This window comes from Malus domestica, chromosome 09 (assembly GCF_042453785.1).
Source record: "Malus domestica chromosome 09, GDT2T_hap1".
Taxonomy (NCBI): domain Eukaryota; kingdom Viridiplantae; phylum Streptophyta; class Magnoliopsida; order Rosales; family Rosaceae; genus Malus; species Malus domestica.
The window spans coordinates 597,568-614,420 of NC_091669.1; the positions used below are offsets into that span (position 1 = coordinate 597,568).

The following is a 16,853-nucleotide window of genomic DNA, read 5'->3' on the forward strand; positions in this document are numbered from 1 at the left end:
TTCTCTTTAAAAAAAAAAGGATGTTTTAACCCCCGTATCTACTTTTCAATTAACCTTATAAACTTTTCCATACTCTCACATCCCATATTTTCTACATACACCTACGTACACCCCACATCAACTTCCTATTCCGTAATTATTTGATCGTTGTCCTATGTGTTTCAATTCTTAACTGCACATTTTTGTAGCAAATGTTGGCATCTTGTTCATGATCTGCCAAACCCGAATACAGATTTCATGTTGCTCACACATCAGGGCATCAGGTCTAACCATCTAGAAGCTAAACATTTCGATACACTAAATATCCAAGACTCAATAATTAATCTTCACTTCTATCAAGGCAATCGCGAATAAAGCTTCCCACTGCATCACCTCAATATAAGCTTCCTCAGGAAGTTACCATGGCCATCATTTACCGCATTGTTTACGTAAATTGATGGCTGCATAATAACACTGAAAACGGAATAGCATGAGAACTCATCAACCAAAACCAGGAGGCACATCAGGGTCCTCATCACTACCATCACGTGCCTCTTATATAATTAACCAAGAATTCTTTACAAAGTTACAAAGAAACAATAAGGGGGCAATAATAAAACTCCTATTCTTCAAATGATACAAGAAAATTTCTCGTCTCCTATCTAATTAATTTGACCTCAACTTGCCTACCTTCTTGGATTTCCTAGTTCATATACCTGCTTCAAACGCACATATAAAATGATATGCATGCATGAACGCAATGTTGAACACCACCTATATTTCCGTTAATCCGTATAATACAGTAGTGGCAATGTGGTATACTCAATTATATGAACTAACTCTCTTCACAAAACATTCAAGGCCCATATTTTGTTAATCTTTTTGCCTAACTCTTTGTCGCCAGTTCTGAATTACCCAATAAAGACTATGTGCACTTTGAACTGACTTGAGACTTGATACCTACAAAGAATTGAACTCAAAAAGATCCTAACACAACTCCCAAAAATTCTTTCCCAACAACTCAACTCATTCTTTCATCATGAGTAGTTCACAAATAATTTCTTCAAATAATTCATAAGCTTACATATTAATACTACATGTTTGCCTTTAGCCGTTAGGGCCAAGTCTGGGGTGTGGTCACTTTTATGAACTAAATATAGGCTTTTTAGCCAAAATGATCCCTCAGATTTGCATAACTTCTCATTTTGGTTCCTAATATTTGAAATAGATAGAATTGAAAAATCTCCATAAAATAAGAGTAAAATGACAAAAATACCCTCAATTTTGGTCAAATTATTTTGGCATATGATTTATTAAATTGAGGGTAATTTTATCATTTTGGTCCTTACTTAACATAATTTTTCACCTAAGGACCAAAATGATTGATGGTGGACAATCTCAGAGACCACTTCAATTGATTTCAAATATCAAGGACCAAAGTGAGGAGTTGTGCAAATCTCATGGACTATTTTAGCTAAAAAGCCCTAAATATATATGTATATTTACTTGAACTATAGTTTTTTAACAAGGGTAAGAAAATTTTACTCATACAAAAAAAAAAAGTTACACCTAATTAGGGGGGACATAAACCTTGCCTTTCTTGAAAAGGGGACATAAACTTTACCCCTCTTAAAAATGAATACAAGAAAAAAATGGGAGGGGGACATAGGACCAAACCCCTCTAAGCCCCAGTTTGGGGTTGAGGTGATTTTAAAAAAAGCTCCTATGAAAAAAAGCTGGGAGTGTTTTTGGTGTTTGGTAAACTTAAAAAAAATGGCTTATTTTGGAAGCTGCTGTGAGAATAAGCTGAAATCAAAGGAAAAAGCTAAAGCTGCAATTTGTAGCTTTGGAAAACTGGTTTTTTTTCAAAGCACATAGAACTACAGTGCTCCTTTAATGAAAAGATCCACTATCAGACTGTTTTTTTTTTTCAAAAGCACTTTTACAAAAAAGTTTACCAAACACTCTGCTGATTTATTTCACAGCCGCTTATTCTCACAGCACAGCCGCTTATTCTCACAGCAGCTTTTTTTCAAAGCACAGCAATACCAAACCAGCCCTAAAATAAAACCTTAAAGGTAAGACCATGCAAGATAAGCTACAAAACAAAATGAAAATCCAAAAGGATTAGGTAAAAAGAAAATCATACATCAAGAAGGGGAAAGAAACCTTTAGGCCGACATGTTGAAGAAATTTAAATTCGGAAAGGAAGATCCCTTCGAATGAGTGTCATGCCAAACAAGTAAAGGCAAGAGAAGCCCTAAATTAGGTAATTTGTCAGCAACTTCATTCCCTTCTCAAAATGTATGAGAGCAATGGAAAACCATGTGCTGCAACTGGGATATACTGTTTTTCCAATGGGTCTGGAGTACCAAAGGAGGAGAAAAATAACCAAAAGCAAAGAAAGATATCACACTAAAAGAGTCACTTTCTAGCCATAAAATTTTCGAATCACGTGCATAAGCCAACTCCACAACAAGGATTAAGCATGAAACTTCGCATAGAAAGAAGTATGATGCCCCAAGCTCAGGGAGAAACCACCAAAAAAATAACTTGCTGAATCTCAAAAAACCAACAACAAATTGTAGGGCTTGGGTTAACTTTAGTAAGACCATCTGATTCACTTTGACATTACTCAGGAACTATAGAAGGAGCTTTACAAGACTCAGTTGAGATTCTAGAAGAAGCTATAAGTTGCTTATCCACATACAGGACCAGGAATGAAAATTCGAACCTACCTAATCCAAGCTAAAGTAGAACAACAAAGGCTTGAAAAGGAATGAGACTTACTATCAAACTTATTTTATTACGTATCTTTCAAATAGCCATTAATAAAAAATAAAATAAAATCCTAATGTTGGCCAATATATTGCAGAGTTGTCGAGAAAACTACTTTGACACGTAAGCAAGCAAAAAATCCAAAAATCAACCCGTACCTATTGGTGACACATAATTTAGTTTGCAAATTTAGTCTCCATAGCATTATCATTTTCCATTTACGGGTTGATTTTTGGATTTTTTGCTTGCTTACGTGTCAAAGTAGTTTTCTCCACAACTCGCAATATATTGGCCAACATTAGGTTTTTATTTTATGCTTAAGTAATAAATCAATCATAAACTTTCATGTTTTTTAATTTTCAAAATTTAGTATCTAAATTAAGTCTCCCTAACATTACCCAATGAAAAAATAATGCCAAACCACGAACTAATGAATTGAGTCACCACCAAACCACGAATATGAAATTAGGGATGAGTGAAAGAAGAATGAGTCCTACTCGTACGAATAATCTAATACTACTAGTGGTGCGACCCATTCATTAAAATTGAATTAAAGATATGGGCGTGGGCACAGTGGGCAGTGACTTTCAATTTTTTTTTTAAATTTTATTATTTCCCTAAATTCATCTGATTTCTCTTAATGTAAATAATATTGTTTGCTTATAAAAAAGATTAAGAAAAAAAAAGTTTCAAACCCGAACGCATGAATTGAAACTCACCACTATATCTACTAAGATATGGTAGTGACTTTCATCACTATTAATTATTTCAATTGGGGTAGTGTTATCCACATATCTATTTTTATTTTTCACACACATTTCTCAATTTTCAACCGTCGGATCTAATGAACTAAAAAATATCAATGGCTAAAATTTAACAAAGTGTTTGAATAACACCAAACACTATCCTTTAATTTAGTGTTTAAGTAGTCGTTCTTATCTTGATGAATTGTATAACCTAATTCTTAAGCCGACATTAAGATTTCTTATATATACCATTTTTGGGATTCATGTGGATCATAAGTGGAATGAAATGGAGCCTGGTCATGCTCATGGTAGAATTTTTCATGATTATACTCATGGTAGATGCTGAATTTTTTATGATTATAATCCAAACACTATTCTTTAATTTAGTGTTTAAGTAGTCGTTCTTATCTTGATGAATTGTATAACCTAATTCTTAAGCCGACCTTAAGATTTCTTATACCATTTTTGGGATTCATATGGATCATAAGTGGAATGAAATGGAGCCTGGTCATACTCACGGTAGGTGCTGAATTTTTTATGATTATACTCATGGTAGATGCTGAAATTTTTATGATTATAATATGGATGCTGAAATTTATGGGCTTGCTAGGCCACTACTTATCACCGTCGATATCAACCTAACTTTCATTTACTAGTATTACATGTTTAAGATTTTAGCACAAAAGGTTTCATTTCTAATTTTAGAGAATCACACATTTATATGTTCAAAAATGTCAATTAGACACAAAACTGGCAACACTGTGATACACTCTCTAATACAAGAGCATTTTGTATGTAATGTGAATAATTTTGTGTGTAAGTAGTCCAATTTTCGAGAAGAGCTTTTCTAATGTATTCAGGCACACCCTCGTATATCAATCATTTCGCACACTCAATTACTAATATGTGAAATAATATGTTATGCGACAAATATTTGTACACCAAATTTTCTCGTTTCAAGAAGGGGATTTTCCATTAATAATGCTAGGTAGATTAATTTTTTAGTCTAAATTTATAAACTATGTAATGTGTCACAAATAAGAAATAAGCACGTTAATAAATATTTAAATAATAATTCAATCAATCATCAATAACCAAATCATATAATTTACAAAATATAATTTAAATAGAAGATCTTCCTAGCATTACTATTCACATGATTACAAGTTTTATATTCTCCATGCTGATCATTATAAAATGTGCAACTGGATTGAAAATATACCTGTCTCTTTCGTTACCAGTCCTCTCCCTATAATTATCTTCAAGAGGTATTCATCAATTTCCCCCCTGAACTTGTGACTATTGGCCAATTTCCCCCCTCAACTTTAATTTTGGCCAATTTCCCCCTCAACTCTCATAATTAGTCAATTTCCCCCCTCAACTTTAATTTGGCCAATTTCCCCCTCAACTCTCATAATTTGTCAATTTGCACCCTACTGTTAATTTTTTAATTTGATCATAATTAAACAAGTGTGTGTAAGAAACTAAATAAGATGTATGTTAATCATTTTCCTATGTCTTTATCCTATTACAAATAGATTAAAATTTAGAATTTTACAATTTATCATAGATAGTATTATTAGTCATAATAAATCAGTATGGAGTAATTTTGTTTGAGTTTTTACTATACAAATTTGATAACGAAAATGATTGATGTGTACATTTTTGTATGTAAATACAATTTTCTTTATAAAAGTGAAAGCTAAGTTCAAGTAAATTGCGGAGAATTGAGTTTTAGTGCAAAAATGGCTAGTCAATTCATAATTATCAACTCCTTATTAAGAATAACCAATTTTATTGAAATAGGTCTGATCCATGAGTTTAGGATTATTATTTCTTCTTCTACATGCTTTAAACCCGATTCATAACTTTTTCTTATAATCAACCCATATCACATACTAATTGTATTATGTTTTTGTACATTTTACCCTATATTATGCAGGTGAATTTATGTTAATTTTAGTACTTTGTTGGAAGTTATTAGAAAGATTGAAAGAAAAAAAAAAAAATAGATGGAAAATTAAAAAAATTTAACGGAAGGGGGCAAATTGACTAATTATGAGAGTTGAGGGGGGAAATTGGCCAAATTAAAGTTGAAGGGGGAAATTGACTAATTATGAGAGTTGAAGGGGGAAATTGGCCAAAATTAAATTTGAGGGGGGAAATTGGCCAATGATCACAAGTTTAGGGGGGGAATTGATAAATACCTCTATCTTCAATATCATACAACTTTTGTTCTTTAAATTATTATTTATTTTGCACTAAAATAAAAAAATGAAATCTTAATGAAACACTCATGGTATTGTTCATTTTTAACGTTGAGAACACTTTTACTCACTTTTGATACTATTCACTTGCAACATTTTTTATTAGCTTGTTTAAAATTCAAAATTTTCTAACAATTTTAATTAATTTTTCTATAAAGAAGCCAATAAACTAGGGACAAACAGAATAATAAAAGTAAAAACAAGCCAAAACCTCTCGGCCTCAGGTGGTCCTCCCTTGATTTATCTGCTCTCTTTCTAGTGTTTAAACAAAAACAATTTACCAACTATGGGGAAATCTAAGCCAAAACCTCTCGGCCTCAGGTGGTCCTCCCTTGATTTATCTGCTCTCTTTCTAGTGTTTAAACAAAAACAATTTACCAACTATGGGGAAATCTATGTATTTATATTCCCCTCTGAGTCTCTTAGTGGAGGGGATTAAACTTATATATTTCCAACTTGGGTTTTTCACTTTGCAATGAATCCCTTGACCTTCCTTGTTTTAGTGGGAACAGAATTATCATAGTTCATAGTGCTCATTATCCTCAAAACTCAACCCAGTTTCTAAGGAATTAAATTCCTCTGTTTTTCTTTTCCAGCAGATCCGAGTTATTCTTACACCGAGCAGCAATGGAGTACTGGGACTTCGAGGACAGCGACCTTGCTGCTCTGGTGGGGTCCAGTATCTCACAACCCCAGATGGAGCATCGACCAGCTGAATCACTAGGATTGGAGGAGGACCCAGTGAAGCTCTCATCGTCCGGAAGGCTTAGTGGTAGTAACAATGGAGGTGATCAACTGAAATTTCTATGCCTGGTCGACGGTTGCAGGGCAGACCTCAGCCGTTGTCGGGAATATCATCGGCGGCACAGAGTCTGCGAGCTCCACTCCAAGGCCCCTGTTGTCGTCGTCAGGGGCGAACAGAAGCGATTCTGCCAGCAGTGCAGCAGGTGCATAATATATGTACACACACACACACACACATATATATGAACAGTGATTAATATACACGCGCGCACACACATATATACGAACAGTTCACCATGCTTAATTAATAGTTTTTGGTAAGAATAGTCTAATTGTTTTATTTAAATCCGATAGTAAGAGTAGGTTTTATATTGCTTCTGCAAAGGCTAAAACTTCAAAGTATTTTTGAACAATTGAAAACTTATCGTATAAATACTTCATAGAAAGGCACTGGAATGTTAATAATAAATTCTACATGTTTGTAACAAGAGCACTTTTAGCATAAGTGCTTTATACAAAAACAGTTTCAAACAAGTCCTAATGTAGTTGGTTCAAGGCTTAAAGCTACTTCCCATCCGATGAATTATCTTTCTAAAATGAATAATCTCCGGTGTTTTCGTTGTTTTATGTATCTTGCCCGGCGAGTTTTATGGACAATTGATTAACAAAGAGTTTTTTTTTTTTTTTTTATCAGTTTGAATCACAATATTTAGATATGATTGTAGATTCCATTCTCTGGTGGACTTTGATAAGGTGAAGAGAAGCTGCAGAAAACGTCTCAATGGACACAACCAGCGCCGGCGGAAACCTAAACCGGAATCCTTCTACTTCAGTTCCCACTTCTTCTTCTCCACATACCAAGGTATGGAGTCTATGCACCAAATCACTTGAATTGTTTAATTAGGACTAAGTAACTATATTTTTGTTGCAGTCTTCAGTCTTGATAGATATTTTCCGAACTGGATTTATTTTGCTAAATTGTGATTAACTCTTGGTTTAGAACCAAAAATGGAATTGAGACTTGAGAGAGTACATTTGTCTTTAAGAGTACTGACACACCGTTCTAATAAAAGAACAAATTATTGGTATCATTGTCACCAACAAAACAAATAGAAATGAATTGATGGATTTTTATCAATATCCCCTACAATATCTATTGACAGACGTCCTGTATGGAGACTTTTTATATTTTCATTCGTTTGGTAGTCATCTATATTGATTATTGTCTTGCGTGTAAAATTATCAGAGACCCATTTCAAACAACACTGATATTGTCCTTAATTTATTAATTACCACCTACACAGTCCTACAGATGTGAGATTTTATCACAAAAAGCTTCGATGTTAAATTATCAGAGAGATGGGTCATCGGCCCACTTCAAACAACACCGATATTATCCTTAACTTGTTAATTATCACCTGCACAATCCGACAGGTGTGAGATTTTATCACAAAAAACTTCGGTGTTAGATAAAGTGGGGTTAGAATATTTAAACTCTTCTTTTTTTCTTTCTATGGCCGATGTGAGATATTTCAACATCATGGGATTGTTATTTATGCCTCTCTATTTCTTAACGTTCAGGTCCCAGGATCCTGCAATTTAGTATTCCACGAGTATGTGCAACAACTAATGTGAGATGTATCTGGCCTGTTAAGGACAAAAAAGGAGCAGAATCCATGCGTTCTAACCACCACCACCAGTGGTTGTCCGCAACTGACGAACGAAGTCATCCCAATTCCTTCAACGGCGGAGGAGATAAACAATTTATTTTCTTGCAAGCTAATGATCCTAAAGCCGCTGCAGGCAACCGAGCAGCCCCTCAAGCTTCCATGTGCCAGCAGCAGACGTTTCCAACAACCGTTGCTGCTGCCTCACCAAAAAGCACAAAGAGTTGTGCCCTCTATCTTCTGTCATCTCATCCAACACAAAATTCAGTGAGTGGGCCAGACCACTTGGCTCAGTCCACTGTCACCACTACTCATCCATGCTCACATGATGTGGAGGACAGGCCTGTAAATCCAGAAATGATGTTTCCAATGCGCCCTGATTGCTTTTGGGACAACTGAGCGCAAATGCTTCCGATTTTATTGGAGTAGCTTGTGTTTTTGATACTTTACTAGTTTCTCTGATGTTGATTGAACAACTAATCTGGGACTAGTCAACCGTAGAAAACTCCCCCAACCATTTGAATGTTTTGAAGTATTTGTGTTTTATGGAAACGAACAATTATGTTTCTTCCATTTGATTTCCAAACTTGGAGATGAAAAGTTAGTATGATTTGTGCTTGATTATATCAATATATAATCAAATAAAGTCTGAAGAGTGAGACGGATGATATCAGGAGTTTTAACACCCACTTGTTTTCTACATGACTACCGTGTTTATTTTTAGTATTTGAATTGAATAAATTAGAAAAAAATCAAGTGACATAAATAAATTCGACAAAAAAAAAAGTGATAGAAATAAACAAGAGTGGCTAGAAGGATAAGAGAGTAGTGCCGAAATTATTTCCCATGACATACATTCTATTAGAGTTTCCTCTCTTATAATAGACAACAATATAAGCCCATGGTTGAGGAAGGAATTCAAAGAGTTATCGACACTAAGCTAAGGCATCATCTTGAAACTCGGATGAAGTTTGAAGGCAATTGCTCCCAAACAATCCCAACTATAGTAAAATTAATCATTATTTGTTCGAATCGATTCCCAACATAAAATGACCAGATTCCCAACATAAAATGACCAAATTAAGATGATGGCCGAATTCTAACATGTGTTATCACGTGACGAAAAAGATAAAGAAATAAGATATAACATTGGATACATTCAAGAATTCGTCGTGATATAGAGTTGAGCTCATGATGCCAATTAGTGTGCTTAAAATGTACCTGATTGAATATTTTGCCTCAAAGTTTGACATTAATTAGAAAATCACCATTTTAGACTTTTAATACTGATTTATGAATATTTTCTGCATGGGTTTCGCTCCCTTCTTCAATAAAAGAAGCCAACATTTCAAAGTTCCAAGCATTCTCTTACCCAAAGCCATTATTTCAGTATCTTCCTCTCTATCATACATATAATGATTTGGTGGAATGATGACAATGATGCTGGCATGGTTCAATCAAACAAAAGTTCTTGATGGTTAATTGATCGGGTCATTAATCTAATTGAACCGTGCCAATATCATCTTCAATCTCACCGCACTTCACGTATCTCCCCAATAAAAAAAAACCTCATCAACCAACAACTTTATTAGAAAACACAAACATGCTGCACATAATGTGTACACACTACACATAGATAGTCCTCCCATTGTGTGTATCTAAGTTCTAACTTCTTGTTGTGGCCTTTTCTTCTCTGTGGAATACATTGGGCTTCATCAATTTTAATTACGAACTCAGACAGAAAACCCAGGATGGGAAAAGGGCGAAAGCCCAAAACTCAGACAAAATGGACTCTCCTTTAGTCAGCTAGTGTTGTCTAATTTTAGTAACTCGCACACTGGTAAGACCATTGTGGGTCCAGTGAAAACGGAATCATATGAGTTTCATCCTATTGTGAAAGGTGTCTTTTGAATAACATCTTCTCGGTCGACACCCAAAATCAAGTTTTTCTCGCTTCCATGCTAATATAGAAGAATTTGAGTAAATTAAGATGAGATCCTATCTTGGGGACAATTCATGTTGTCACGGCCCTTGGATTGGGATTAGTCGAATTCCTTGACAATTGAGACCCCCAAAAAGTGGAAAAGAAATCTCTGTTGTCATGTTAAAGTAATCAGTCTTATGGTTCTTCATTATTTGTGTATGGTCTTTTTTTCCTAGGTGCTCATTTTGTATAGCCTTTTAGTTTAATCTTTCTATTCAGTGGGTGTGGTTATTGGCAAGAAATTATTGAATCCATCGTTTGGGCTCATAATAAATTAAAAGTTGCTCTTATTATTCAGCGAAATCAACTACTATAGAAGTATTGTAAATGGTGGATTATCCTGATGGATAGAGTATTTCTCTTTAAGCCTGTTACATCTCAAATTCAAAGTCTCTCCTCACCCCTTAGAAAATCGCACAAACACAAAAGTTGTGGATGGATGCAAAGCGACCACGCTAGTTTGGTTCATGAAAATATTCGATCACTTGCCGCATAAAAAAATTCAAAATTCAAACTGAGAACATAGTAAGAGTCAAAGGCTGGGAGGGAGAAGGAACTTACATCATTAGATACTCTTTTTGGAGAAAAGAAGATAGAAAAACAAAGCAAACATGGAAAATAAACAAGAATTCCAACAAGCACTAATAAACCAACTTGTATATAGAGAGGGAATTAGGAATACGGACTTTTCAATCAGGTAGAAAAAGAATATCTTATCCGCGAAATTTAAAAGTTAGAGAAATGTGGAAGCTTTTATCACTTTCTTTCTACTGTCTAGATAGCACATGCTTGAGTAAAGCAAAGCATCCCAATTTGCAAGTATCCTTAACCATAGCTTGATCCATCATCCTAAAGTATATATCATCAGATCATATTCTCCTCTCTCTCTCTTTCATTAACCTCCAAAATACTACTACATAGATATGGTATATCTCTTTGTACGTATATGGTAAATACATGATCCTTACTATATATACTACAACGCTAATATCTTTATTCCGGTTTTGCTACAGTATAACGATATTCTTGTTAAGAAATGGCTTGTGTGTATATATATAATTCGTAATTACTTCATGCTGATCAGTATATATATCATGTGTCTGAGTTTGCACTCTCTAGATTTGCTACATGAAAAGCAAAGCAATCTGAATCTCCTCATATAAGATGAAAGTGGATCGACCGAGAGTGCTGGTGTACTTTGAAAAAGACACCGTTCTTATCCCACCAAATATATGCCCCCTGCAAGTTTGCCAGTTTAGGTTTTTTTTTTCTTTTTCTTTTTTTTTCAAGAAATTATGCTTGCTGTCTAAGTCTCTAGCACCATATGCCTCGTCCAACGACCCAAGCACACAAACAAGAAGCATAAGGTATTGTCTAGTGCCTGCTAGCTACCAGTGTACCACCATAGACATATATTCTTGTTGGAGAACAATTTAGAAATAAATAAAAAATAACAGAACTTGAAATACTTTATTGACGAAAAATACTTGCTATACAGAATAAAATAACAGGAATAAATACAACAATTAAATTGGTACTAACTTGATTAACCATAGGTAGAGGCTAGCGCAAACGCTATGTCCTTCGAACAGTATTTCCGTCCCACCTTGTGCTTGTGGTTCTACAACGTTTGCTCGACCAGGATACAACTACCTAATTATATAACCCTCACTAGATTATAGAATTCTAGCGAATTGTTTTGTGTGTTTACTCTCTAAAAATTTTGTACAAAAGAGAAAGATGAAGAAAAGATGATTCTATTTGGAAACTGTGATTGCAAATATATAGGTTGTTCCACACCCTTTCAAATACCTATTGAGCGTATTTCAAAAGACACAACTCTTTCTAAGAGCTATGTCTCTTAATCAAACATTTCTTAATTAACACGTTGATTAAAAAACTTAATCTGAAATTAAAATTAATGAACTTGGATTAATTTTAACTTCCAAGGCATTAGGCTATATTATACAAACCAAATTCACACAATCATAAGGCCCAAGCCTTCAATCTATTTTCAAATGGTCCAAGTTCTAATTACTAGAACAAAGGACTAGACCTATATAAATGGCAATTCACACAACCATAAGGCCCAAGCCTTCAATCCATTTCCAAATGGTCCAAGTTTTAATTACTAGAACAAAGAACTAGACCTATATAAATGGCAATGGAAACCGATATGGGACACTAAGAGTCTCAAAACTCCAACAATTATCCCTGTAAATTTGTAAAAGATGACGATGACGATGACGATCAGTTGCATGATATTTTTCCATGGTCAGTTACTTGAAAATTGATCTGCAACACATGCACTACCGATCGTTATTCTTTCGAGCACTTTATCTCTTTTTGGAGACGTATGTATAATCTATTTGGTTGTCCTCATGGATCAAGCAACAAAAAGTTGATTAAAAATCACTTTTTAAAACTTGGGGAATCATGATCAAGATATGCAAATTAAGCATTTAATACATCACGAAAACATGTCCTTAATTGTAACATAGACTAATAGTAATAGTTTAGATAGTGGGAGAAGCATAAAATTCTTGCTTAATTCTCTAAAATGGCACATTTAACTGCAGTAAGATATATGGCCTTTCTCTATAAGTTCTTAATTAATTAGTGTTCCAAGTGATTCTGTTCTCTTTATATATTCTAACGCTTACTTATTTTATTTGTCACTGGCAACTAATTATTAGTTTATTAGTGTCCCTAACCTCCCCAAACAATGTGAAAGACATAATTAATCAAACAATAATGATTGGTTTTAGAAGAATAATTGTTGAAACTTCCACATGGAAAAATTGACAATACTAATTGCAATAGATAATATATGGTGTTATTTTTATTGCACCGGAAACTTTTATGATAAAAATCAATTCCAACTGAGCTAGCAGCTGGGTAAGTTGTGAATGATATTGTGTTGTAAAATTAGTTCGTTTCTCTGAAATTTGGCAATAGTTAAAAAACAAATACTCATATCTTATAAAGTATTTGTTATCTAATTAGCTGATAGTGATGATCCATACATCGGGATAAATGGAACACGTACATAATTAAAGATGATTCTTCCAGATATTTAGTAGAAGGACCACGATATATACTGATCGACCATGTCCATCTGCTGCACCCATTTCAACTTGATCAGCAACTTTTTCGAAAGAAAAAGAAAATACGTACCGCAACAAAAAATGTTATCTATATATATATATAGACTCCTCAGTCGTTGCACTACAACATATTTGCTCTAACACATTTGATATAGAGCTACACAGAAAAAAGGGACTCAGATTACAAAATGGAGTCAAATCGCAAACGCGGAGGTTTCATGAAGGGGAAGTTGATGCCGTTCTACCGAGCTGCAAAACCTATTTCGAAAACAAGTATGCAATATAGTAGCATCGCCATAACAACAAGCAAGGTGAAGCCGAGCCAGGCTACTACTTCACCAGCTTACTCAGTTGGGTATACAGTCCACGGCCAGGATTACGTGATTGCAGCAGCTCAGCCAAAGCAGAAGGTTTCGTTTATACTTCCCGCAGGCGCTGCAGATCATCACACCAAAAACAGCCTCGTCAAGCAGCAGTACTTTGATCATTATGGCGGTGCTGGTGACGAGGATGTCGATATGAAGGCTGCCAGCTATATTTCCTCGGTTCAAGAACGTTTCAAGCTCGAACGGATCAACTCTTGATCACAGGGAGGGATAATCAAATAGTGACCAATACACGTACGATCCATCACACAATATGTATAATTACTATGTTCGATCTCGTAATAAAAATCCCTAAACATGATTTAATATTTGTGTAGAGAGATCGAATTTCATTTGTTTAATTATGTGTGTCACTAAATTTAAAAGTTACAAGTATGGCATCATTTGAGTCAGTATTGCATGCATGCATGATTAATACGATGTTCGAATCAACGATCAATTGTTAATAATTCATCTCATCTGTGCACCTGATCTTAATTAGTTATCACAGTCTTCGGGGTGGTTTGGGAGTGAGGTGCTTAAAAAAAAAGCACCCATGAAAAAAAGCTGTGAGGGTTTTAGGTGTTTGGTATAAACTAAAAAAAAAAGGGCTTATTTTGGAAGCTGCTATGAGAATAAGCTGAAATCAAAAGAAAAAGCTGAAGTTGCTATTTGCAGCTTTGGAAAACTGGTTTTTTTTCAAAGCACAGGGAGCTACAGTGCTCCTTTAATGAAAAGACCCACTATCAGACTGCTTTTTTTTTTCCAAAAGCACTTTTACAAAAAAATTTACCAAATACTCTGCTGATTTATTTTACAGCCGCTTATTCTCACAGCACAACCGCTTATTCTCACAGCAGCTTTTTTTCAAAGCACAGCAATACCAAACCAGCCATTCATCACATAGCACGAAATCAATGGATATGCACAGCCCAAATTTAGATGAATACTGCCGTGTATAATTTCAGATTTGGTGATTAATCGATGTGTACTGCTATCGATTTCCTGGAGTTGATCAACTGCAGAACAAAAGAAAATTAGTGTAAGCATTTTTATATTGGAGGGTTTCAAACCCTAAATCAGTATACGTTTTCCTATAACACATGCATGTCAAGAAAAACCTGAAAATTTATGTTTACTTTAAATAAATATGATATACGTCAACCAGGAACTAGAATTGAAAAACTTATTAGGAATGTATAATTAACAACCAGACCACATTAATTTTCATAATTGACTACATTTTAATCTCACTACTAAATCACTCATATTGGGGGTTGAGAGTATAGACTGGTTTTTTTATGGGAGTTTTAACGAAAAGCCCACGGTATTGTTCACTTTAACGAAAACCACATTTTTACATTAAAAAGTCAAACCTGGTACTATTCACTTTACCCTTTATTTTGTCCTTATCATTAAAAGTCAAAGTTTTCAAGCCATTTTCATTCATTTTTTTTTTCCGTTGCTTGTTGATTTATTTGGTGTTGGAGAAATACATTTGTTTTAGCTGGATTTTGAATGACTGACAAGCCTACAATTTATATTTGTACTTACCTTCATAAATGGTTGAATGCTAAGACTCACAAGATTAATAAACCCTATAGTATTGAATCTTTGCTCTGTTGGGAAGCTCATTGGTTTAAGCTTAATGTTGATGGTTGCAATAAGGGAAATAATATTCTATTGGATTAGGCAGCGTTTTAAGAGATTCTTATGGTTAATGGATTTTTGAGTTTTGCGCCAATTTGGGCACAAGTGAGATTCTCACTGCTAAGTCATCAGGACATTATTTGGATTACAATTGGCATGGAGATTACAAATTGATAAATTACTAGTGGAATCAGACTCTATCCTCAAAGTTCATTTGGTGTTGCAAGTTGTGTCAATAATTATTCTTTGGTCCCCTTGTTTTGTCTTCAAGATCTTGGCGCCTATCCACTTAAAAAGAATTTTGTGGCGGATAGTTTAGCGACCTATAGTCTTGATTTAAATTTAGGTAACTTTTACTTTGATAATTCTTCTTCTTTTTTATTTAGTTTTGTTCGTGAATATCAACTTGGAATGTTCAGATCTAGATTTATTATTAAATAGCTTTGTTTTTATTCTTTTATTCTTTTCTTTTTTGTAAAAGTTTCACTTTATTACCAAGTACCAACCAACCGAAACAAAGTACACATATAAACAACAAAAGGCAGAAACAAAGGCAGCCCCAAGTACACGTATAAACAACAAAAGATGGGCCAGAAACAAAATAAAACACAACAGGAGCCAATCAACAGATAGGCCCAAACCAAAGCTACACAACAGAGTCTGGAAACTTCTATTATATTCCCCGCCTCCCTTGCTCTACAAGATCCATCCAATACCTTTCCCACCACCAAGCATTGCCTCATTGGATGCACCTTCCAACTCCTATACGCTCCTCGAGCACTGCCATAAATCCGTGGAAACTCACGAATGACACTGCCGGTAAAAGCAGACAACATAGAGAAAGTGGTGGTGTTGGAAACACCCGAGCCGGTGTAAATATTGGAACTCTACACACGAACTCAACATTATGCATGGCAAAAGTTCAGAATATGAATGATTTAGGAAAAGGGATGCCCACAAAGGTAGAGGAACGGAAGATATTAGTAAAGCAATAGGAGGAACAACACAGTAGAAACCAAGAAAAAGAATAGAAAGAAAGAAACGGGGGTAAGGCGACCAATCTGAGCCGAAGCTAGGGTCTGCGCCACCGTGAATTTCTGCAGATTAAAAACCTCACACTAAAATGAGAAGAACTCTTACCACTGAGAGAAAGACTCACTCGAAGAGAGAGGGATTTTGTTAACTATTAAATAGCTTTGTTTGAGCTATTATCATTTAGCCCCTTTTTTCAAACCAACAACAACAACAACAACAAAGCCTTTTCCCACTAAGTGGGGTCGGCTATATGAATCCTAGAACGCCATTGCGCTCGGTTTTGTGTCATGTCCTCCGTTAGATCCAAGTACTCTAAGTCTTTTCTTAGAGTCTCTTCCAAAGTTTTCCTAGGTCTTCCTCTACCCCTTCGGCCCTGAACCTCTGTCCCGTAGTCACATCTTCGAACCGGAGCGTCAGTCGGCCTTCTTTGCACATGTCCAAATCACCGGAGCTGAATTTCTCTCATCTTTCCTACAATTTCGGCTACTCCTACTTTACCTCGGATATCCTCATTCCCAATCTTATCCTTTC

The 16,853-nt window shown here is 34.9% G+C and overlaps 2 protein-coding genes across 2 annotated transcripts; both read left to right on the forward strand.

The window, feature by feature from the left end:
- The first annotated feature begins 6,397 nt into the window (after positions 1 to 6,397).
- Positions 6,398 to 8,580, forward strand: SPL11 (squamosa promoter-binding-like protein 18). The gene is given in 3 exon segments (NM_001294072.1): positions 6,398 to 6,717; positions 7,240 to 7,376; positions 8,096 to 8,580. Coding segments are annotated over 3 exon segments (942 nt in total).
- A 4,880-nt stretch (positions 8,581 to 13,460) lies between these two features.
- On the forward strand, positions 13,461 to 13,856 carry LOC103442711 (uncharacterized). Its single transcript, XM_008381526.3, has one exon. The coding sequence runs from the start codon at positions 13,461 to 13,463 to the stop codon at positions 13,854 to 13,856; it is 396 nt and encodes a 131-aa protein (XP_008379748.1).
- The last annotated feature ends 2,997 nt before the right edge of the window (positions 13,857 to 16,853 follow it).